The 26,272-nt window shown below is 40.0% G+C and overlaps 1 protein-coding gene across 1 annotated transcript in view; it reads right to left on the reverse strand.

Annotated features, from left to right (window-relative positions):
• The window catches only part of LOC6035469 (ion transport peptide), a 67,203-nt gene that overhangs the window by 31,531 nt on the left and 9,400 nt on the right, over positions 1-26,272 (reverse strand). Inside the window, exon 2 of the mRNA XM_038262408.1 lies at positions 11,553-11,770. Within this exon, the coding sequence (XP_038118336.1) occupies positions 11,553-11,770 (218 nt within the window). The remainder of the gene's footprint in view (positions 1-11,552; positions 11,771-26,272) is intronic.

Here is a 26,272-nt window from a genome sequence, read left to right on the forward strand (position 1 = left end):
CTACCGGGGGACATTAATCGAACCATACGACTTGGGGCAATATAGGTATCAAAATTCATGGTTTTGAAACTGATAATGAAAATGGCCATTTTGACTGGATTGGCCACACCCGGTGGCCAGTGCCCTCGGGAAGGTTCTACCGGGGGGACATTAATCGAACCATACGACTTGGGGCAATATGGGTATCAAAATTCATGGTTTTTGAAACTGATAATGAAAATGGCCATTTTGACTGGATTGGCCACACCCGGAGTGGCCAGTGCCCTCGGGAAGGTTCTACCGGGGGACATTAATCGAACCATACGACTTGGGGCAATATGGTATCAAAATTCATGGTTTTTGAAACTGATAATGAAAATGGCCATTTTGACTGGATTGGCCACACCCGGAGTGGCCAGTGCCCTCGGGAAGGTTCTACCGGGGGACATTAATCGAACCATACGACTTGGGGCAATATAGGTATCAAAATTCATGGTTTTGAAACTGATAATGAAAATGGCCATTTTGACTGGATTGGCCACACCCGGAGTGGCCAGTGCCCTCGGGAAGGTTCTACCGGGGGACATTAATCGAACCATACGACTTGGGGCAATATGGGTATCAAAATTCATGGTTTTGAAACTGATAATGAAAATGGCCATTTTGACTGGATTGGCCACACCCGGAGTGGCCAGTGCCCTCGGGAAGGTTCTACCGGGGGGACATTAATCGAACCATACGACTTGGGGCAATATGGGTATCAAAATTCATGGTTTTTGAAACTGATAATGAAAATGGCCATTTTGACTGGATTGGCCACACCCGGAGTGGCCAGTGCCCTCGGGAAGGTTCTACCGGGGGACATTAATCGAACCATACGACTTGGGCCAATATGGGTATCAAAATTCATGGTTTTGAAACTGATAATGAAAATGGCCTGGACTGGATTGGCCACACCCGGAGTGGCCAGTGCCCTCGGGAAGGTTCTACCGGGGGGACATTAATCGAACCATACGACTTGGGCCAATATGGGTATCAAAATTCATGGTTTTTGAAACTGATAATGAAAATGGCCATTTTGACTGGATTGGCCACACCCGGAGTGGCCAGTGCCCTCGGGAAGGTTCTACCGGGGGACATTAATCGAACCATACGACTTGGGGCAATATGGGTATCAAAATTCATGGTTTTTGAAACTGATAATGAAAATGGCCATTTTGACTGGATTGGCCACACCCGGAGTGGCCAGTGCCCTCGGGAAGGTTCTACCGGGGGACATTAATCGAACCATACGACTTGGGCCAATATGGGTATCAAAATTCATGGTTTTGAAACTGATAATGAAAATGGCCATTTTGACTGGATTGGCCACACCCGGAGTGGCCAGTGCCCTCGGGAAGGTTCTACCGGGGGGACATTAATCGAACCATACGACTTGGGGCAATATGGGTATCAAAATTCATGGTTTTTGAAACTGATAATGAAAATGGCCATTTTGACTGGATTGGCCACACCCGGAGTGGCCAGTGCCCTCGGGAAGGTTCTACCGGGGGGACATTAATCGAACCATACGACTTGGGCCAATATGGGTATCAAAATTCATGGTTTTTGAAACTGATAATGAAAATGGCCTGGACTGGATTGGCCACACCCGGAGTGGCCAGTGCCCTCGGGAAGGTTCTACCGGGGGACATTAATCGAACCATACGACTTGGGGCAATATGGGTATCAAAATTCATGGTTTTTGAAACTGATAATGAAAATGGCCATTTTGACTGGATTGGCCACACCCGGAGTGGCCAGTGCCCTCGGGAAGGTTCTACCGGGGGACATTAATCGAACCATACGACTTGGGGCAATATGGGTATCAAAATTCATGGTTTTTGAAACTGATAATGAAAATGGCCATTTTGACTGGATTGGCCACACCCGGAGTGGCCAGTGCCCTCGGGAAGGTTCTACCGGGGGACATTAATCGAACCATACGACTTGGGCCAATATGGGTATCAAAATTCATGGTTTTTGAAACTGATAATGAAAATGGCCTGGACTGGATTGGCCACACCCGGAGTGGCCAGTGCCCTCGGGAAGGTTCTACCGGGGGGACATTAATCGAACCATACGACTTGGGGCAATATAGGTATCAAAATTCATGGTTTTTGAAACTGATAATGAAAATGGCCATTTTGACTGGATTGGCCACACCCGGAGTGGCCAGTGCCCTCGGGAAGGTTCTACCGGGGGGACATTAATCGAACCATACGACTTGGGGCAATATGGGTATCAAAATTCATGGTTTTTGAAACTGATAATGAAAATGGCCATTTTGACTGGATTGGCCACACCCGGAGTGGCCAGTGCCCTCGGGAAGGTTCTACCGGGGGGACATTAATCGAACCATACGACTTGGGGCAATATAGGTATCAAAATTCATGGTTTTTGAAACTGATAATGAAAATGGCCATTTTGACTGGATTGGCCACACCCGGAGTGGCCAGTGCCCTCGGGAAGGTTCTACCGGGGGGACATTAATCGAACCATACGACTTGGGGCAATATAGGTATCAAAATTCATGGTTTTTGAAACTGATAATGAAAATGGCCATTTTGACTGGATTGGCCACACCCGGAGTGGCCAGTGCCCTCGGGAAGGTTCTACCGGGGGACATTAATCGAACCATACGACTTGGGGCAATATGGGTATCAAAATTCATGGTTTTTGAAACTGATAATGAAAATGGCCATTTTGACTGGATTGGCCACACCCGGAGTGGCCAGTGCCCTCGGGAAGGTTCTACCGGGGGGACATTAATCGAACCATACGACTTGGGCCAATATGGGTATCAAAATTCATGGTTTTGAAACTGATAATGAAAATGGCCTGACTGGATTGGCCACACCCGGAGTGGCCAGTGCCCTCGGGAAGGTTCTACCGGGGGACATTAATCGAACCATACGACTTGGGGCAATATAGGTATCAAAATTCATGGTTTTTGAAACTGATAATGAAAATGGCCATTTTGACTGGATTGGCCACACCCGGAGTGGCCAGTGCCCTCGGGAAGGTTCTACCGGGGGACATTAATCGAACCATACGACTTGGGGCAATATGGGTATCAAAATTCATGGTTTTTGAAACTGATAATGAAAATGGCCATTTTGACTGGATTGGCCACACCCGGAGTGGCCAGTGCCCTCGGGAAGGTTCTACCGGGGGGACATTAATCGAACCATACGACTTGGGGCAATATAGGTATCAAAATTCATGGTTTTTGAAACTGATAATGAAAATGGCCATTTTGACTGGATTGGCCACACCCGGAGTGGCCAGTGCCCTCGGGAAGGTTCTACCGGGGGACATTAATCGAACCATACGACTTGGGGCAATATAGGTATCAAAATTCATGGTTTTTGAAACTGATAATGAAAATGGCCATTTTGACTGGATTGGCCACACCCGGAGTGGCCAGTGCCCTCGGGAAGGTTCTACCGGGGGACATTAATCGAACCATACGACTTGGGGCAATATGGGTATCAAAATTCATGGTTTTGAAACTGATAATGAAAATGGCCATTTTGACTGGATTGGCCACACCCGGAGTGGCCAGTGCCCTCGGGAAGGTTCTACCGGGGGACATTAATCGAACCATACGACTTGGGCCAATATGGGTATCAAAATTCATGGTTTTTGAAACTGATAATGAAAATGGCCATTTTGACTGGATTGGCCACACCCGGAGTGGCCAGTGCCCTCGGGAAGGTTCTACCGGGGGGACATTAATCGAACCATACGACTTGGGCCAATATGGGTATCAAAATTCATGGTTTTTGAAACTGATAATGAAAATGGCCTGGACTGGATTGGCCACACCCGGAGTGGCCAGTGCCCTCGGGAAGGTTCTACCGGGGGACATTAATCGAACCATACGACTTGGGGCAATATAGGTATCAAAATTCATGGTTTTGAAACTGATAATGAAAATGGCCATTTTGACTGGATTGGCCACACCCGGTGGCCAGTGCCCTCGGGAAGGTTCTACCGGGGGGACATTAATCGAACCATACGACTTGGGGCAATATGGGTATCAAAATTCATGGTTTTTGAAACTGATAATGAAAATGGCCTGGACTGGATTGGCCACACCCGGAGTGGCCAGTGCCCTCGGGAAGGTTCTACCGGGGGACATTAATCGAACCATACGACTTGGGCCAATATGGGTATCAAAATTCATGGTTTTTGAAACTGATAATGAAAATGGCCTGGACTGGATTGGCCACACCCGGAGTGGCCAGTGCCCTCGGGAAGGTTCTACCGGGGGACATTAATCGAACCATACGACTTGGGGCAATATAGGTATCAAAATTCATGGTTTTTGAAACTGATAATGAAAATGGCCATTTTGACTGGATTGGCCACACCCGGAGTGGCCAGTGCCCTCGGGAAGGTTCTACCGGGGGACATTAATCGAACCATACGACTTGGGGCAATATGGGTATCAAAATTCATGGTTTTTGAAACTGATAATGAAAATGGCCATTTTGACTGGATTGGCCACACCCGGAGTGGCCAGTGCCCTCGGGAAGGTTCTACCGGGGGGACATTAATCGAACCATACGACTTGGGGCAATATAGGTATCAAAATTCATGGTTTTTGAAACTGATAATGAAAATGGCCATTTTGACTGGATTGGCCACACCCGGAGTGGCCAGTGCCCTCGGGAAGGTTCTACCGGGGGGACATTAATCGAACCATACGACTTGGGGCAATATGGGTATCAAAATTCATGGTTTTTGAAACTGATAATGAAAATGGCCATTTTGACTGGATTGGCCACACCCGGAGTGGCCAGTGCCCTCGGGAAGGTTCTACCGGGGGACATTAATCGAACCATACGACTTGGGCCAATATGGGTATCAAAATTCATGGTTTTTGAAACTGATAATGAAAATGGCCTGGACTGGATTGGCCACACCCGGAGTGGCCAGTGCCCTCGGGAAGGTTCTACCGGGGGGACATTAATCGAACCATACGACTTGGGGCAATATAGGTATCAAAATTCATGGTTTTTGAAACTGATAATGAAAATGGCCATTTTGACTGGATTGGCCACACCCGGAGTGGCCAGTGCCCTCGGGAAGGTTCTACCGGGGGGACATTAATCGAACCATACGACTTGGGCCAATATGGGTATCAAAATTCATGGTTTTTGAAACTGATAATGAAAATGGCCTGGACTGGATTGGCCACACCCGGAGTGGCCAGTGCCCTCGGGAAGGTTCTACCGGGGGGACATTAATCGAACCATACGACTTGGGGCAATATAGGTATCAAAATTCATGGTTTTTGAAACTGATAATGAAAATGGCCATTTTGACTGGATTGGCCACACCCGGAGTGGCCAGTGCCCTCGGGAAGGTTCTACCGGGGGGACATTAATCGAACCATACGACTTGGGCCAATATGGGTATCAAAATTCATGGTTTTTGAAACTGATAATGAAAATGGCCTGGACTGGATTGGCCACACCCGGAGTGGCCAGTGCCCTCGGGAAGGTTCTACCGGGGGGACATTAATCGAACCATACGACTTGGGGCAATATAGGTATCAAAATTCATGGTTTTTGAAACTGATAATGAAAATGGCCATTTTGACTGGATTGGCCACACCCGGAGTGGCCAGTGCCCTCGGGAAGGTTCTACCGGGGGGACATTAATCGAACCATACGACTTGGGGCAATATGGGTATCAAAATTCATGGTTTTTGAAACTGATAATGAAAATGGCCATTTTGACTGGATTGGCCACACCCGGAGTGGCCAGTGCCCTCGGGAAGGTTCTACCGGGGGGACATTAATCGAACCATACGACTTGGGGCAATATAGGTATCAAAATTCATGGTTTTTGAAACTGATAATGAAAATGGCCATTTTGACTGGATTGGCCACACCCGGAGTGGCCAGTGCCCTCGGGAAGGTTCTACCGGGGGGACATTAATCGAACCATACGACTTGGGGCAATATAGGTATCAAAATTCATGGTTTTTGAAACTGATAATGAAAATGGCCATTTTGACTGGATTGGCCACACCCGGAGTGGCCAGTGCCCTCAGGAAGGTTCTACCGGGGGACATTAATCGAACCATACGACTTGGGGCAATATGGGTATCAAAATTCATGGTTTTGAAACTGATAATGAAAATGGCCATTTTGACTGGATTGGCCACACCCGGAGTGGCCAGTGCCCTCGGGAAGGTTCTACCGGGGGGACATTAATCGAACCATACGACTTGGGCCAATATGGGTATCAAAATTCATGGTTTTTGAAACTGATAATGAAAATGGCCATTTTGACTGGATTGGCCACACCCGGAGTGGCCAGTGCCCTCGGGAAGGTTCTACCGGGGGACATTAATCGAACCATACGACTTGGGCCAATATGGGTATCAAAATTCATGGTTTTTGAAACTGATAATGAAAATGGCCTGGACTGGATTGGCCACACCCGGAGTGGCCAGTGCCCTCGGGAAGGTTCTACCGGGGGGACATTAATCGAACCATACGACTTGGGGCAATATAGGTATCAAAATTCATGGTTTTTGAAACTGATAATGAAAATGGCCATTTTGACTGGATTGGCCACACCCGGAGTGGCCAGTGCCCTCGGGAAGGTTCTACCGGGGGACATTAATCGAACCATACGACTTGGGGCAATATGGGTATCAAAATTCATTTTTTTTAAACTGATAATGAAAATGGCCATTTTGACTGGATTGGCCACACCCGGAGTGGCCAGTGCCCTCGGGAAGGTTCTACCGGGGGGACATTAATCGAACCATACGACTTGGGGCAATATAGGTATCAAAATTCATGGTTTTTGAAACTGATAATGAAAATGGCCATTTTGACTGGATTGGCCACACCCGGAGTGGCCAGTGCCCTCGGGAAGGTTCTACCGGGGGGACATTAATCGAACCATACGACTTGGGGCAATATAGGTATCAAAATTCATGGTTTTTGAAACTGATAATGAAAATGGCCATTTTGACTGGATTGGCCACACCCGGAGTGGCCAGTGCCCTCGGGAAGGTTCTACCGGGGGGACATTAATCGAACCATACGACTTGGGGCAATATGGGTATCAAAATTCATGGTTTTTGAAACTGATAATGAAAATGGCCATTTTGACTGGATTGGCCACACCCGGAGTGGCCAGTGCCCTCGGGAAGGTTCTACCGGGGGGACATTAATCGAACCATACGACTTGGGGCAATATGGGTATCAAAATTCATGGTTTTTGAAACTGGTAATGAAAATGGCCATTTTGACTGGATTGGCCACACCCGGAGTGGCCAGTGCCCTCGGGAAGGTTCTACCGGGGGGACATTAATCGAACCATACGACTTGGGCCAATATGGGTATCAAAATTCATGGTTTTTGAAACTGATAATGAAAATGGCCTGGACTGGATTGGCCACACCCGGAGTGGCCAGTGCCCTCGGGAAGGTTCTACCGGGGGACATTAATCGAACCATACGACTTGGGGCAATATGGGTATCAAAATTCATGGTTTTTGATACTGGACATGAAAATTACCATTTTGATTGGACATTTTCCGAACCATACTTGTTTTGGCAATTTATTTCCACAGAGGTGCCAAAGATTGAAAACATTTTATAGGAATAAATTATTTAGGATTAAATACATAGGCAATGTTTTAAAAATATAAAATAAAATAGAATATTTTTTAGGAGTTTTGTACAAAGTTCTTTGTCATATTGGTCATGTAGAACATAACCACCTGCACCTTTTTTAGCTTCAAATCACAACACATTGCCATATTTTCCTTAATGAGCAATTTGTGATTTTAAAAATCTTGGATCTTATCAAAAATATAATTCATTAACTTGCATAGCTTTTCATTTACCTAAAATGTTTGATTAAAATTAAAAAAAAAGAAGAAGAACAACAAAATGCAACAAAATCAATTGAAAATGCAAGCAATATGTCAATATGTTTTATTTCCAGTAAAAAATACATTCAAGATGATTTTCAACAATGTAGATACTGAGAAAACTAAATCATTACGAAATCATTCCGCAAAGAATATTGCAAATAAATTTAACCCTCTACAACCCAACCCCGCCTCTAGACGGGCTTCGATTTAAAAAATCGCCAAAAATCCATTTTTCAACCAATTTTTGATCTTCAAGAAGCATTGGAAAGAGAAACTTTTAAAATTTTGGAAAATTTTAGGGTTGGAAGTTTGACTTGTTTTATGTGACTTTGCCAATGTTTTAAAAAATGTATTTTTTTAGGGGTCAACTTTGGCTGTGTTTTTTGATAACATTTCCTATATTTCAAGTAAAAAGAAGTATGCAGTAATTTTTCTAGTGCCCCAGACTATGCCTCTACGCATTTATTTACAATTTAAATGATAATGGTTCCACTTTATAGCAGAAAATGTGAAAAACAGGCAAAAAATTGAAAAAAGTTACTGTAAAAACATGAAAAAATTAGATAGGCAAAATGTAATGATAGGAGGTGGTAGAGTAGGCCAAATACTACCAAAAACAAACATAAACTAAACAAGATGCAAATTAAAATACTAAAAATGAAACAAGAAAAACATAAAACAAGATGTTGGCTGTGGCCAACGGGAGGATTCATCCGGTTTATTAATCACAGTCCGGGGACATTAAAACAAAGCTGTTTGCATGTCTTAGTCAGTATATTTGGTAGATTAATAAATTCCTGCAGCGGTAAAATACATATATTGTTTAAAAAATAGCCTTCTAAATGGAAAAAACGAACTTACGTTTTTGCTCCCTAATGCAATTCAGTGGCCAATCGGCAAATCCGGTCGAGCTTGGTTTGGCTGAACTCATGATCATCTCTCATGGTTCAACGGGTTTTAGGTTATGTAATTTCACATAAAGCTAATTGAGGAAAAAAGTGCAAAATTCATTAGATTTTAACCCCAAGTGGTTGCACTGAATAAATTACCGTTCTGAGAACAGAAAATTAAAGAAATTAGTAAATTTTAAAGATAATATCGCTGTGAAGCAGCACACATGGATTTCACTTCTGCTTCTTAACCAATTCGGATGACTTTTGGTCCAGCGCTCAAGTCAGATTGACAGTCGAATGCAGGTGACAACTGCATTGACTGATCAGGAGGTGCGTTAAGCGCTTCGGCGCGTAACACAAGAGAAGTAAAGTTTTTCGCAGAACAAAAGTTGCTCAAAATGACCTCCTGAACACGGGAAAAATACAAATTTTCGAAAAAAAAATTTGGACCATAGAGGGTTAAAAAAAGTCCAAATTTAAATACACAAATCAGTTTCATTTTGCAGTCCAGACTCGATTATCCAAAGTCCTTGAGAGAAAAATCACTTCGGATAAACGAATTGATGGCTCAAATATGATCCCATAAAACTTTAAAGAGATTTGGAAATTTTAAATTAAAAATTGCGGCCAAATGGCGGTGATGAATTATTGAATCAATACTGGCCGGTTCCGGAAATTGATTTTATTTGTAGTTTTTTATTAGGCTCATTTTTTTTGGGAAAATTTTGGCAACTGTTAGTAACGTGTGGATCAATCGGACCGCGCACTGGACTCACAACCCAGAGGTCGCCGGTTCGAATCCCGCGGCGGGCGCTCTAAAATTCTTTGTGTAAATATGGGTATTCGGCGCCGTCGCTCCGTGCCATACTTTCATACACTTAGGAGCCCAGGGCGGCGAAGTCCTTGTAGATAAAAAGGAAGACACTAGTGGTTGGTACTAGCAATGGTGGCCGACAGCTATAAAGTCAACTTCGTTTTTTTTTTTAGTACAATAAAATTAAATAACAAAAAAAAATCGAAAATCTGTATTTTGAAGGATTTGGTGTCTTCGGCAAAGTTGTAGGTATTGATGAGGACTATTCAGAAAAAAACAGGCACAAGAAAAAAAGTGTTCAATAAAATAAAATCATAGAAACTATTTTCCAAAACCAGTATTTTTTTACTTTTGAGTTTTTTTCGGGGACAGAAACCTAACCTAACTAACAATTTGCAATTTTTCCATTAATCTGGAACCCCCCTCCTCACCCTTCAAAGTTGGCCGGAAAAATCAAGTGGCAAAACATATTTTTTCAGTGCAATCAGTTGAAATCAATTTAAAAGCATGCCTCTGCGTTTAGAATCATTTTCAGCATGTTTGGATTGAATTTATGAAAATTTTCGATGTCTATTATCGCAAAAAGTTTTTTTTGCTAAAATTTTTGTTTTCGTCAAATTTTACATTTTTTTAAACTAATGATTGCAAAACAACTGTCTAGTGTAAAATGCATTTTAAAACACTTTTTCCATGCAAATGTTGAAAGTATGGCTTGTTATTTAAAAAAAAATATTTTTCTTAATTTTTTTGCATAAGAAATATTGAAGATTGAACCTCTGGTTACTGAGATACTGTTAACAATAGAAAAAAACAGGAAAATTAATGTTTTCAAAGCCACACTCCAACAGCCCCTATTACACTTTTAATACCAACATCTCAGTAACTCCAATTTTCAATGATAAAAAATTAAATATTTTTAAAATTTTGTGTTCTCATCGAAAAAAAATAATTAAATTAAGACTGAAATTTCAAAAGAGCTGAAAATTCAATATTAATTTTTTTTTGTCCGGTGATCTATTTTTTTGATAGTAAACTTTTCCGAAAATACCAAATCGTTCAGAAAATTCCCTAAAAAACAGGTTCACGTACCATTTTTATATGGATAGTTGCAAAAATTGTAAGGAGACTTGACTTGACACAGCCAAATCAAATTATATAAAACATAAAATGCACCAAATTGAGCTCATTGAGAAAATGCATTTATTATTGTAACTCAAATTGGACTAAAAGGAGGTCGTAGATTTTTTTATGAAAAAACGCAATTTTCACCGATAGAACATTTTGAATCGAACATATTCTTAATCAGTGGGGCTAGTGATTTTTCGCGATTTCACGGAAGCCACGTAATCCGTGAAATTTGCCCATGGCCGTGAAATTTGATAAAAGCGTGAAATGCCGTGAAATATGAAATATTTAGTAATTAAATAGTTTCTTAGTGCATTTAAGCTTTATTTTATTATTCAACCCGTTCTCAAGATTTTTAGCAAACATTTTGGATGCAGATTCCAATTTAAAAAAATTGCATGTCAGATTAACAGCTTAAATTGACTAAAATCTTGTCTAAACTTTATTAAATATTAAAATTTCCCTGTTGCTGGAGATAGCCTGATCTACAATATAAGAATCATTTTCAAAATAACTTACTGTAAAATCATTTTGGGTTAGAAATATAAACTTACATATTTGCACGAAAAGTGACAACAATTCACAATCTGATAAACTATGAAAAAGACACAAGCTTACCTGAAAGACACTTAACAAGACATGTTTTTTATTTCATGGAAACGCATGGTGGTTCAAATTTGCATCTACTTCAAATTCGTTATATTTTACTAAGCTGCCTGAAGAATGTTGTTAGTAATGATCCCAAATCCCACAAAGTATTTTTGGAACCAAACTTAGTGGAAACTCACTTGCAGAAGGACAGAATCTGCGGCTCGCGGAACAACGAGTAGCAGTCTTCGCATATCCGATCCAGCCGGTAGAAGATCTGCTTGTTGAACTGTCCCTTGCAGTCGATCTCGAAGAAGGAGCTCCGCTTGGCAACACTGTGGTGGGGTAACGCGACGGCGGCCAGTGGTACCAGTGCGATTATCAGTGCCAGCGAGAGCGCAAAGTTGCGGGAACACATCTGAAAGAGTTGAGAATAAAAATAAATAAATTATTAGTGGAAATTTTTATTTCGCCGGCGAGTGTGTGGTGGCACGTGTGTGGGATAAACATGGTGTAAAACAGCATTTTTCTTTAGAGTCACACTCCGCGTGTGAACCCACCGCCGAAGCAATTAATTCTAACAAGCGGCTTATTTAAAAAACTGTCAAAAAGATTTTAAAACGCGCAAAATGTGAGCGGTTTTTCGTGATTTACAGTGTTGCTATTTCGCACGGCGGTGATAAATAGTTTGGCGGCGGCGGCAGTCTCAGAGGATCCAACCGGCAGCAGTTTGGCCGAAGTCGCGTAAATTATGTCATTTTCCATAAGTCTCGTGAGACTTTGGTGACATACACACAGCGTTAAGTTTAAATTTATGGTCGATTTTTTACGATCTGCTTTTCGACCGATGAAGATCGCAAAACACACACGACCAGAAGGTGTGTCACACGTATCAGATGTCCTGGGAGACCTGGGTTAATTTCAACGAAAAAATAAATAAAACTCACCCAGGTAGGGACCTTTAAACCTGATTGGGGGAGCCCTCCTGCGGGGAGATTTCGTGGAAATCGCGAAAATGTAAATATAGTGGCAGCGCAGCTATGTCACAGCAGGGAGTCTTCCCACGGTCATGATTAACCTTTGAAGGAACACTGAAACTTGATAGTATAATGATAACACTTTTTAAAAGCTTTTTTCTATAAACTGAAACTTTCCTGACAAATTTGATTATTTTAGTCGGAGTCAATTCAACGCTGCATAATATTTTTGTTATATTTAAAATGGTTTACAAATTATTTTATTTTTTCTAAGATTTCAACCTTAGACTTAAAACAGTTTTAATAAAATTCTACAAAAAGCAATAATCTGGTAGATTGAAACCTGGGCAAAGGCAAAGGGAAAGGAAATCCGTACAGTTAGTAGTCTGAATTAAGAGGAACTATAATGTTTTTTTTTTTATTTCAAGCTTAAGGTAAAAAGCCTTCTTGCGAAAAACTTGGAATATAATTTTAGAAAACTTTCACAAGTAGTCTGTTTGCTGAATTTTATCAATATTCCAAAAGCATTTGAAATGAAAATAAATGTAATAACAAATAAATTAAAATTCAAGCTTTTCTTTTCTTTGGAAACCAATTCGTGTATAATTCAAAATGAGTAAATTCTGCATAATATTTCATTTGTTATTTAAATTTGATCCAAGTGTTGATCTTACTACGTTTACTGAAAAAAAACTTTGGATAAGGCTGTTACAAATATTTTCAAAGAATATTAAAATATTATAAATTTTCTTAAAATTCGGATGTACAGTACCGCTAAACTGTACAGATAAGTAATTCTCTTGGATGAAACTTTCTCCATCAATTTCTTGGGTTTAAGTTAGCCATTTTGCATAATTGGTTTCTTTCTAAAAATTGAGGCTGTCCCTAGCAAAGTGCTATGCAAACATTTGAAAAATCTCGACTTTGAACAAAAATTCCTTCAATATTTTTAATAAGTTTTAGTGGCACTTTTTGCCAACTCTTGAGATAGGTGTACGACCAAGTTATGATTCATTTGAAAAATAGTGTTTTTTTAGTTTCGAAAATGCAGACATAACAAAATAATACATCATTTTTATATGAAAATTTTTATTGGGAATCAAAAAGAACTCCTTTATTTTCTTTTTTGATAAACTGCACCGTTTTCGAGTTAAAGCAATTTTTAGGTTAAAATCTTCAGAAAATAATCTCTAATCTCTTTTTAAATGTTTCTATAACAAATATTCTTAAAGCTGAGAATTCACTTCAAATTTTATTTTAGGACTTCGTAGATCAGTCCTTTGGTTGCTGAGAATTGCCTTACAAAGAATAAAACTTACGAAAAATTAGTTTTCGGCTCTAAATTTTCAATCAATGATATCTTGAAAACTATTGATCGTGTGAAATTGTCTCAAGTATTTGAAAAAAAATGTTTAAAGATTTTTTAATCACGAGTAACATTTCAAAAGGGCCAAATAATTCAATTTATGATTTATTTTTTGTTCTATTTGCATTGTTAGCTTAGTCTTCTGCTCGAATTGTTTTTTTTTATTCTTTTAGCTCTGCTTTAGATATTAACAAGGTTAATTTTATTAGTTGAAATCCTTCCTTTGAAAAAAATAAATAATTAAGCGATAATAAATCATACAAAACACATACATTTTACAAGGCCAAGAGAACTCAATACCCAAAACAACGAAAAAAAAAAACTATAAGTTCAACTGCTAAGGTTGAATGAAAAAAAAACGCAAAATCAATATTTTTAACAGCTTTATTTGAATAAAAAAATAATAGAACTGTTGCTATTGGAGAGAGAGCAAAAAAAAACATGGTCAAGTTGAAAAAAAGTATTTATATGATTTAATAAAAAAAAGTATGACAATGTGTTGTGAATAGTTTACAATCGACTTAACAAGTTTTTTCAATAATAATTCAGTAAATTTTTTCTGTCTTTTCATTTTTTTGAGGAGGGGGAACGCAGCACATTAGTCCTTTCATAATTCGTTTTCAGCAAACAATCGTCAAAACAAATTTTGGTAAAGTGTATTGTGATCATAAAGGATCATATGATTTGATATCTTTTCAAAAATGTTTTTTTATGTTTTTTTATCAACTTTCGAACCAAACCAAAAAAAAACTAATTTTTGACTCATAAAAAATATCAAAGGTACGCAAAATGAACCATTTTGTAGTATCCCTCGGTACTATAAAATAGTACCAACCTGCAGAAGTGTAATGTCCAGTAGGTAGTCGTAATTCTAGTGCTAGATTATAGCAATGAGCTCGGTTGTGCAACCCAAATGAAGAGTCGCTCTCTTCTGTCGTTGTCAGTCGTCGAATCAAGACGTCCTGTGTAAACTTATACCTAGAAATAATAAAGTTTTATCCTAATACTAAACGCGTGTTTAATTAGTCGTATCGGACACTTCAACCTGGCGACGAGGGTAAACCCGTTGAAGTAAGTAAATCGGAAGTGAAGTCGTAGTGCGTAAATCAGTTGTGAAAATTTGGGTCTAGTGAATAAAACGTGGTAGTGAAACATAACCTAGCTTTACCACCGAAGGAAGAGAATCAGTCTGAGGTTAGGTTTGCGACCATGCAGAAGGTAAGTGCGCAACGATCCATTGTCGGAGGGAGAGGTCAAGGTCAGTATGAGCAAAAGTCACATCTCAAGCGTCCATTTGGGCCATGCTTTCGCTGTGGTCGGCGCCATGATCTATCCACGTGTCCTGCGCGAGTCTGGACCTGTCACACGTGTGGGGAAAAAGCTCACATTTCGACACACTGTGAGTATGACGGTAAGTCTGATCAGTCCAGCCAAGATGCCAGCGAGGATCAACGCGTAGCCGAGTTGTCGGAAAATGTCGAGGTTCTGCGTTTCAACGCGTGTGCCGAAGCTACCAAGTCAGGAAGCTCAAAGTAAGGTCAAAGTCGTGTAAAATTAGTTGAATTTTCAGTTGTCAGTCGTCAGTCTAGTCTGTAGAGTAAAGTCTTGATAAAATTGTAGTCCCTAGTCAGGAAAAAAAGTTAGCTAACGAAATCAAAAAACATAACCTCAATTGAAAATGTGATTCGCCATGTTGTCGTCGACAGTCTGTCAAAGGTCAAAGGAATCGGTAGTCGTCAACGGTTATGTGTGGGAGAGTTGTAGTATCCCTCGGTACTATAAAATAGTACCAACCTGCAGAAGTGTAATGTCCAGTAGGTAGTCGTAATTCTAGTGCTAGATTATAGCAATGAGCTCGGTTGTGCAACCCAAATGAAGAGTCGCTCTCTTCTGTCGTTGTCAGTCGTCGAATCAAGACGTCCTGTGTAAACTTATACCTAGAAATAATAAAGTTTTATCCTAATACTAAACGCGTGTTTAATTAGTCGTATCGGACACTTCACATTTGAACCATGAAATTTCCCCCAGAAAAGGCCAACTTTCCCCGAAGAGGACATTCCTCACCGGTTTGGAAACACTGGTAAAGTACCTAATCAAAAACCATTTCATCTTTGAATCAGGAAACTCTCCAGAAAATAAACATTCAACTCCATGATTTACTGGAGACGCGTGGTTGCTGCAGCTGCCTAGCACAAATTTGTGCAAAATTTATTCAAATAAATATTATCGCCGGAGTTCAAAGATCAATTTCTGCTTGATTCTCAAGAAATAACGATATTTGGCCAGACGCGTGGCGGAAATTTCGCACAATCTACGATACTGCCTCAAATGTCAAGGACTGACCAACCGGAAGCGTGTGGAAACTGTTCACAATTTATAGAAGACTTCTGCCAAAACTGCTCACAGGTGGTGTTGATTAACGGCGAAATCGACGCAGCACATAAATCATGAGCATCTTCTTTGCGAAACCGAAAATTATTCCCCACGCGACTAGGATGGTGTGTTTGGGCGATTTTATTCAAATTAAATAAGTTTTAAGTTTGGTGAAAAAATACAGTAATAACGCGTTGTCGAAAATTAAATTTCATTAAGTTATTTGTGCATAAAATGGTTAAATTTATTTTCAAAACAGTTAATTAACAAATTCGTTAACCTTTGTTTACGTTTATCGGTGGAGCCGCCTGGTGGACAGTCAATCAACTAAAGCAGCTCGATTAATGGCGATATCACACGCCTCTCAAACTAGGAATAAGCCAGCAAGTCTACGGATTTGAAAAACGATTTCAACGTCGGTGACGGTAATTGGTCCACCAAAAAAAACTTCCAAACCAAGTCCAAACCATGAATATTCAAAACCAGCACGGCGGCGGCGGCGGCGCAGTTTCCAGAAAAGCAGAACAACTTTTTTCGCGTTCCCCCCTAACCTAGGGTAGCTCCAACGAGGGGCGGCTGTCCGATGTTTGCCTTTTGGTGGCGACCTGCCGCGAACCGAACACCTGTTGAACATATTTCATTCATGAGAATGAGAGTCTCAGCTTCTTTTGATGTTGCTGTTTTTTTTTCGCTTGCTCTCTTGCTTCTGCGAAAGTCTTCCACTTTGTGCCACCCAAAACGCGTACCACCCGCAGGGTGGGGAGTAGGGAGGGGGTAGGGAGGACAAGAAAAAACAAGATCTGGCCGCGGCAAGGAAGAAACGCCGACGACGACGATATATCGCGATATGTACGAAAACAACTTTGTGAAAATTAATGGACATGTTTAATCCGTCGTTTGCATATTCAGAAACGATCCATTTGTTTCACCGTGCGAAAACGGTGTTGGCCACTTTGATATGGAAATTAACGATTCCCCCCTTTGGGTTTGGGGGCTGGCGTGTACCTGCATTGAGCATGTGACACACACGAGCACATGTCTCCACAATAAGAGGACGGGGGCTATATTTGAATGCAAATTACCGTGAGGAGGTGTAAAACAAGTGTAAACCAGCAGATTTACATTTTTTTACCAAAAACGTCTTAGTAGTGTAGTTGGTAAAATGGTTCAATATTTGTTTATCAAATTAACAAAAAAAATGAAATTTTCCTTAAAAATCTTCAGAATGTTGGTTAATTTAAACCGAAGTTGGAGATTTTCAGTTTACCGGTTTGACTAGCGGTTTCACATATTGTTATATTAGAATTCACGATAAATAAATCATGGAACTTCGAAAAAAAACTTCTGAAGGCAAGCAAACAAAGTTTGGAAATATTAAGAATAGATGGGGATTTTACATACATTATTTTAGTCTCAGCCAGTCTCGATTACCAGTAAAACAAAATTTCAGAACAACAGTCCCTCAAAATATGAGGAAGGTGGATAAAAAACTGTCAACTAAGATGCAGTTGAAACATTGATCTTGCATGATTTTTCTTCAATATTTTGAATAAAGTTTCAAAATTGAACTTTCTATTCAAAATGCAGCCCAAAAAAGCAAAAACCATTTCACTCAACTTAAATTTAATTATAGGAAAAAAATCAGATTCTTCAATGAAAATACTTGGATTCCACTTCAAAATCACATTAATTTTTATAATGAATGCATTGGAAATAAATATGCCTTCAATTTTGAGATTTGTAAAACCTAAAATAGCATTTTTATAAATTTTCCAACTTTCCGGGAAAGACTAAATACACTTATAAATAACTCGGAATTAAAAAAAATTACAGAGCCGTTTGTTGTCCGTTGTATGGCCTATTTTTACTGAATGGTTTTTTAAAAAGCTAAATTTATGTGAATAAGACAATACGAAGAAAATGACTATTAAAGCAAAGGTTATTGAATATTGATATTTAATTTTGGATTTATGTGAAAACGTTTTATCTTGCAGATATTTTTTTTTATTATTGAAAATCATTTGTGTACTAACGACTTATTTCAGGGTCGTCACCTCGGGGAAACCCGGGACAAAGTCGAGAATTTGATTCCACCGGAAGAAAACCTGGTAATACCCGGGAATTCGACTGGCACACCGGGAAAATGTTATAAGTTTTCTTGAGAAAAAATGAGCAAGCTTTCTTTTTAAATCAATTAGATTAAATAATTTATTATTGGTCTAAAAATGTCTGGAATTTTTTATATTTTCTATATCTTGAAATATATTTTTAAGAAAACAACAGTTGAGCACGGTATATCTATCAAAAAGTCTAATGCATTTTGTTTTCATTGAAAAAATAAAATATTTGTAAAAATGGTTTCTCTTTCCAGTTTTGATTTTAAAAAAATCAAATTATTCGCTCTACAGCATTGCCTTGGCGTTCTCGATTGCGAGATTCCTACTCGAAACTAGGTGTCCGAAGGCTTGATTGTTGAGGCAATTGCAAACCTCTTTGTACACCTTAGCTTCCATCCACCCCGGGATTCGAACTGACGACCTTTGGATTATTAGTCCAACTGCCTACCAGCGACTCCACCGAGACAGGACCCAGGGAGACGACTCCTACACCTGGAGTGAGCTAACGACCTAATCTCTAGGTTAGTCCGGGGCCAACATTTACTTCCCGTCCGACGGAAGGCGTGATCAGACAAATCTCGTCTCGAAAAATGCCACCGGGTCCGTCTGGGATCGAACCCAGGCCGACTGGGTGAGAGGCAATCACGCTTACCCCTACACCACGGTCCCGATTTGATTTTAAATTTATAGTAAATTTTAAGATATTTAAAATTTCCGTTTTTATCAAGACTGGCAAAAATCCCCTTTTATTGCAAATACATAAAAAATATAATTATTTTTTGTTTAAATATGATTCTTCATCTGAAAATTTAATATAAAAACAAAATGATGATATTATTTAAAAGATCGTAACAGTCTTTTTGAAGAATTCTCTACAATAATACCTACAATTTTGCCGAAGATACATAATCGATCAGAATAAAATTGTTTTCGAGTTAGCGATTTTTGAATATTTTTATAGCATTTTTTTTATGGACGGCATAGACGAACTAATGATGCAAAATGTTTTTTTTTTATCAAAGCAAAAATACTCACTTAATTTCGGGCAGTAAAAAACTCCTCATGAATTATTTTCTTCCACGCAATCTTCAATTTTGAAGTTCAATTGTTTAAAGGATTGATTTTCCAAACGTTCTGATAGCTATTTCCTGCTTTCTAATAAAAATGTAAATAACTCAATGAAAACGAAGATTTTACGGTTTCGAGTAGAGGTGGGCAAACAAAGAGCGAGCCGCTCAAAGAGCCGGTTCATTAAAAAGAGCGAACGAACCATGGCTCACAAAAAAAGAACCGCAGTTCTTTTTTAAGCTCCGGTCTTTTGAAAGATCCGTTCCAAGAAGAAATCATGTTTAAACTGGTTCTTAACATAATTTATTAAATTTCCAAAATATTTTAGTGTTAAATTTGTTTTTGAGTGTTGAAAATACAATTTCAAATATTTTAATGATAATAAAAAATAATCCCAGCATTGTCCCTTGGTGCACTTGGTGTTTTTCAAGCACTTTATAATAAAAACGGCTATTTCCCGACATTTTCAGAGCTGAATTGTTATATTTCATTGGGGTGTCTTGTCTATAGCAACTTTATCATCTATATATATTGAAAGACTCTCAATAACATTAATGTTCATATTGGAAACCAATTAATAGTTTTCAAGCTCATATTTTCGGTTTCCTTATTTTTTTAAATTCCAAAGTTAAAGATTTTATAAACAAAACGAAGTAACTTTTCTTTGTACTGATCGTACATTAAAGTATAACTTGAATACAAATTTGAGTATTTTAAATTGCTTTTATTATTATCAAAAATCTACTTAATAGCTGAGAGATTTTGGAAAAAATAAATCCTTTTGCCCGAATAAACTTCAGCGTTTACATACTTGATCAAATCAGAATATAAAAAAGAGTTAACAGAATATTTTCTCTAAATAAAATATCAGCTAAATTTTAGTTTAATTTTGGCAGAAATAAACGTTATTTTCAAATAAATAGCAATTTCTCCACAGTCTCCTCGATTTAAGTTTGGATGCCATTCAATCATTCGAACGTTTAGGTTCAAGTAGAAATGTTGACATAGAGATCGCCAAATAATTTGTATAATTACAATGTGCAATAGCTTTAAAAATAATACATTCTTAAAAATATCCTTTTCGTCCATATTTTGAAAAAGACCGAAAGAGCCGTTCAAAAGAGCGGCTCTTTTTAATGAGCGAACGAAAATGAGCGGTTCCTAAAAAAGAGCGGTTTTGCCCACCTCTAGTTTCGAGTTTGGACAAATTTAAGACCATGTAAATGAAAAATCCTAAGCTTAATGATAATTAGGGTTTTGGAACGAAATTTGATGTAAAAAACAGGGAAAATTTCGTTCGTCTCGGGAGAAAACCGGAAACCGGACATTTTGAAATCGAAATCTTGTGACTTACTTCTTATCGTCTGATTAGTTCTATTCTGAAAACAAACTCGTAAAAGTCAAGACAATTTTGATGTTTGTTTTGAAAGATTTTAAAGGATCAACGTTTAGTTCTCAAAGCATAATTGTTTGAAGATACTTAATAGCTTTGTAATTTTCAAAATTATGTTGGAATGTTGGACAGAATGATGTTTTCACTGTTGTATTTTGATTTGTCTAAAGTACTGCAATCATAAATAATTACAAGAAAGAAATTGAAGCGTAATCTAAACCAAAACTTCTTCCACGTTGCTTTCATTGGGCGGGCTGGTGCCCTTGTATACAATTAGATTTGATTGGAAAAGTTCAAATATTAAAATCATAGATATTTCGTACATGGAGGCCAATGAATGTCAATAAATTATGTAGATAAAGCGTGTAGATAAAAATATTGACCTTCTCAACTCTCTGCCATCTATTCAAACAATTAGAAGTTGAAAGTTCAGAATCAAGAAACGTAAAAAAATCGAAACTAAATGCAAACATTGAATCAATATTTCTAAAACTTGACTACTGAAAATTCCAATTTGGAAAAAAAATCTTAATTAAAGCCATCATAATTTGACGACTTCTGAAGTTTTCAAGCCACCCCCACCACACGGTATCCACCCCAAGCAAATCAAAACCCAAAAGAGACACGGTTCGACCAAGTAGTGTTGGCGGTCGGTTCTTTTGAAATGCGAAACTTGCTTCGTTCTTCGCTCCCCCCTCGTGGGGTGGGGGGACCACCAATTCTTCCGTCCGGTTTTTTTTTCGTTCCGTGCATTCAGCCAAACTGCATCAAGTCAGATTTGAGGTAGAAAGAGGGGAGGGGAAGTTGGAACAGTATCATTTCGTGGTTTGTTTATAACCTTTCCGAACCGCGGCGAGACCAGTTTAGTGTGGTCCGTTCCATGTTTCGCCAAATCTTCCTCAAAGTGGGTGGTGGTGGTGGGAGTCCATGGAGTGAGGGGGACTCCCCGTGGAGCGTTGCCAGCAGATTAAGATATTGAATAACGCGCGGTGTGTTCATTCAGCTTTTTTTTTGTTGTCTTTTGTGGTTCGAGTTTTTTTCAATGGAGCGAGAAGGTCCACGGCAAATCGGTGTCGCAGAGGACGACCTTTTTCTTATTATTCGGTCTTGCCATGGCACCTTAACCATAACACCACACAAGACGGTGAAATAAAGGTGGCTTGAGAAGCTAGGGAGTTGATCATATTTTGCATATCTTTATTGCACCAGAGCTTTTTTTTTTTCTTCTTAATTTGGTTTTGACTTGTCGCAAGTTATTTCGTGAGTTTATTTGCCAGAATATTTCATCATCAAAAACATTACAATTAACACTGCTACCACATCCGATGCACTAACAGTCCTGGCAAGGTGCACCACACCTACCTAAAGCCGCCTTAAGCTCTCTGTCGGATGTAATTGCAGATCTAAAAATAGATCCTTTGCTCAATTGCTCCGAGATAACCACCACACTCAACTCGTACAGGGAAACCCGTTTTCAGCTATACTAACTTTTCCGCCGACTGCTCAACCCATGTTCATAAATACACACTAGGGTGGGTACGTTTTTCAAAAAGTTCTCGGATCAAGTTTTAGTATGGATCCCCTTGTAGGGCATGTCCATAGGGACTTTCATGCCAAATATCAGCTCATTTGGTTGTAAACTGGCTGCGCGCATCAGGGTTAAAGTTTACATGGGAATTACTATGGGAAATTGGAACTTTTTGTTCAAACGCTCCTACAGGTCTGGGAAAATCACGCGCCAACTTCTGGTATGGTCAGGCCTATAGAGAATGGTCTGGAGAACACTTTTCCCGAAGAGAGCATATGGATTCGTTGTCCCTAGACCTGGCGCATCGACAAACAATCCGATGTCTCCGGAATCAACGATTTTTCCTGAAAAAGCATCACATTTTCCTTAGCATGCTATGAAAGCTTGATGAACACCGCGACGCCATACGTCAGGCAGCTACCACGTGGTGGAAATATTTGCAAAAAAAAATACAAATTTGCTATGCAAAATTCTGAATTCGACTAAATAATATCAGGATCGCTCGGAATGATCATTTTCTATTAAAAAGAAGGTTTGCAATTGAATATTCCAGCCGTTTCTCACCCACGTGGTAGCTGTCTGACGTATGGCGTCGCCGTGTGCATCAAGCTTTCATAGCATGCTAAGGAAAATGTGATGCTTTTTCAGGAAAAACCGTTGATTCCGGAGACATCGGATTGTTTGTCGATGCGCCAGGTCTAGGGACAACGAATCCATATGCTCTCTTCGGGAAAAGTGTTCTCCAGACCATTTCCCATAGGCCTGACCATACCAGAAGTTGGCGCGTGATTTTCCCAGACCTGTAGGAGCGTTTGAACAAAAAGTTCCAATTTCCCATAGTAATTCCCATGTAAACTTTAACCCTGATGCGCGCAGCCAGTTTACAACCAAATGAGCTGATATTTGGCATGAAAGTCCCTATGGGCATGCCCTACAAGGGGAACCATACTAAAACTTGATCCGAGAACTTTTTGAAAAACGTACCCACCCTAATACACACCTTCAGTCTGGCTGTGTGTATTGTTGCTAATTGTGTCGTACCTCCCCCTAACCGCAACCCTTCTCGATCTTCAGCAAAGACCCCCGGTCGGCTTGAAGACGCGCTTCGCACTTCAATAGACAACCACCGGGTGTTTGGCCCTCCTCCGTCTGTCCGTCTATTTTTAGCCTACACACAAACGGTCCACGGAGCCGCGCGAGACCCGCAAGGATCACCGACTCCAGCGACCGCAGACATGACGCAAGCGGCGATCGGACTTGGGCAATAAAAGTTTAATTGTTCCACTTCTAGGTTCCGAAACAGGTGCAAGCTAGACGCGCGAGAATCGGTTTTATCGACTAGAGTTGTAGTACTGCGAAATGAAAAACACCCCTAAATGGTTTTACACGAGCAGTGAAAACAGCGACAGATCTCGTCAATTGACGTCAATTGGTGTACCTGAACGCAACGCGGCCGCACTGCGGGGGTCCACCCGGGGCGGTACTAAAAATAACCCGCCGTAATTGTCGCGCCGTTACGCGCCAGATGGGCCTGATTAGCAAGTGAGAGTCCAGCAAAGTGGTTCAAGATGTTCGCACGCCACGCACTCCAGTCTCAGATGAATCATAACTCGCTTGTACAAAGTCCGCTCAAACCACAAACAAGCTTGTTGTTTGGCAAACGCAAACATAACTTGAGCGTAAACTTTGACATCCAGGGACCAGAACGTGCCGATGGTCGTGACTAAGCTCGCCGTCGTCGTAATCGCGCGTTCCAGGTCATGTGTAGAACCGGCCTGGCAAGGGTTCCCACCACGGAGCACGTGTTTTCCCATGTGAAACAACAGCAAACCATTACGGGGCAAGTTTCTGCTGTGGCCGGCGCGACGTAACCCAACCCTCAGAGATTCGATGAAGCCGTCAAAGCGAACTGACATTTGAATGATTTACTACTCGGCAAGCCGATAGAAGCGGCTGGATTCATACATCACTTGATCACATGCCGGGCTGGAACAAACCCGCTCTAACTAGCCGAATCAACTCGTTGGAAGCGAAATCCGAAATCACCTGCTCGAACGCCTCGCCGCTTGATCACGCTGCAAAGTCACGATCGACTTGTTATAATTAGCAGCAAAAGGAGCAGCCCCGTTGTCGTACCTGTGTTTGGGCTATTTTTAGCTTTGGCGTGGAAATAAATTGTAGAAACGTTACTCAGCCGGTGCCAAACCATCGCGTGTTCTTCTACAAGAGCTGCGATTAAAGTTCGTCGTCTACTGGGTACAATTTCCAGGATAGCGTCCAGCTTCGAGAGCATTCGATATAAATTCCTAAAAATCGAAAGCAAGGGTTCTGATGGTCAGTTCAACTAGTACTTATCATTCAATCAGTGTCGATCGGATCATCAGAATCGTTGCCCAAACCAACCATTGATGCGATGCTCACTGCTCACAAAAATCCTTTAATGTCTGGCCTACTCCGCTTGTCGACGACATTAGCATTACAACATATCCGTTGGTACAATCTTCAATGGGTAATTCTCCGACAACTCACACTTTGTTCTAAGGGGTCATTTTGTCCCTTATTACGAATCCGAGCTCAATTTTTCGATATATCGTGACGGATGGGCGGTACGACCCTTTCCATTGTTTTACTTTCAAAAGAAGACGTGTTTTTCAATAATTTGCAGCCTAAAATGGTGATGGTTTGGAAATTCGATGCAAAAGGGACTTTATGTAAAATTGGACGCCCGATTTGATAGCGTACTCAGAATTCCGAAAAAAAACGGTATCTCGTGACGGAGGTGCGGTACGACCCCTACGACCAAGCTTGGTCATGACTTCTACAGAAAAAAAAGTCGCGTATTCTACAATAATTTAAAAATGGCTTTTCGGTGAACGCAATCTTAATTTCCATTAAGTACATTTCAATTTTACATCTTACAATAAAAGTCGGCCGCTTCTTACAAATTGAGTTGTTTCCATGTATTTTTAGATCTACATTCTATACATGCAAATAACTCGCATAGGCATTTGGAGGGTGTTAGCTCTGCCGAGCTTCGGTGACCCATTTCTACGCTGGCTAGCCGAGCGCGAGGTACTTCTGCTTTATCGACAAGCCCCGCCCTGAAGAACGTTTGCACCAATCGGGTTCAAACGTTATTTAGAACTTCCGAACCCTTGCCAAATGGACAAGGACCCAGCGCGTATATAGTTGGTAGGTACAGTATTCCTAATTCCAGTTATAGCTCACCAAGTCGCGATGGCCTAGTAGTTAGCATTTTTTTTTGTTTACCAATCCAAAGGACGGGGATCGAACCCCGACTCGAGAGATTTTGATTTTTCGTTCATGTTCAGAGTTTCAAGATTTACATTTCCTATAGTTTCTCGTTGGGAGCAGATGGGAATCGAACCCAGGATCATTCACTTACAAAGCGAACACCGTAACCAGTCAGCCACGGCCGCTCCCTAATGTTGACCAACTTGTGTCTTAGCTCAAAAGATTGCATTTTTTGTCATTTAAAACATATTTATCCAAAAATGAGAACATTAAATTTTCAATTTTTTTTTTGTGTGAAAAGTCAAATTGAAAAAAATGGGTTATTTTTTAGAATGTAATTATTTTTTCTCTGAAAAGTCCTAAGCAACTTTGCCGAAAACATAACATCGATCAGAAAATTCGTTCTCAAGATATTTTTTAAAAATATTGTAATGGTTTTTTTATGGGTGGTAGCCATTTTTTAGGGTTTTATGCAGGCTTTTATAAATTTCTACACTGCGACCATCCATAAACCATGTGGACACTTTAGGGGGAGGGGGGCATGGCGTTTGTCCACGATCCATAATTTTTTTTTGTATAGACATTTGTCCACGTGGGGGGGGGGGGTAACAGATTCACAAAAAGTGTCCACGTGGTTTATGGATGGTCCCACTCTTTAGAAAATGTCTCTACTGAGTAATTCATTTAGTTTTTCCTAACAATAATAATTATTTCTATTTTTTAATTTCAATGAAACTTTTTCCATGAGTTCCTTGGGCCCAAAAAGTACATTTGGCGTCCTCAATTTGTCCATACAGTACTACAAGTCACACTCTGAAAAAACATACTTATTTTTTATTTATT

Source organism: Culex quinquefasciatus, chromosome 3 (genome assembly GCF_015732765.1).
Source record: "Culex quinquefasciatus strain JHB chromosome 3, VPISU_Cqui_1.0_pri_paternal, whole genome shotgun sequence".
In the NCBI taxonomy this organism is placed as follows: domain Eukaryota; kingdom Metazoa; phylum Arthropoda; class Insecta; order Diptera; family Culicidae; genus Culex; species Culex quinquefasciatus.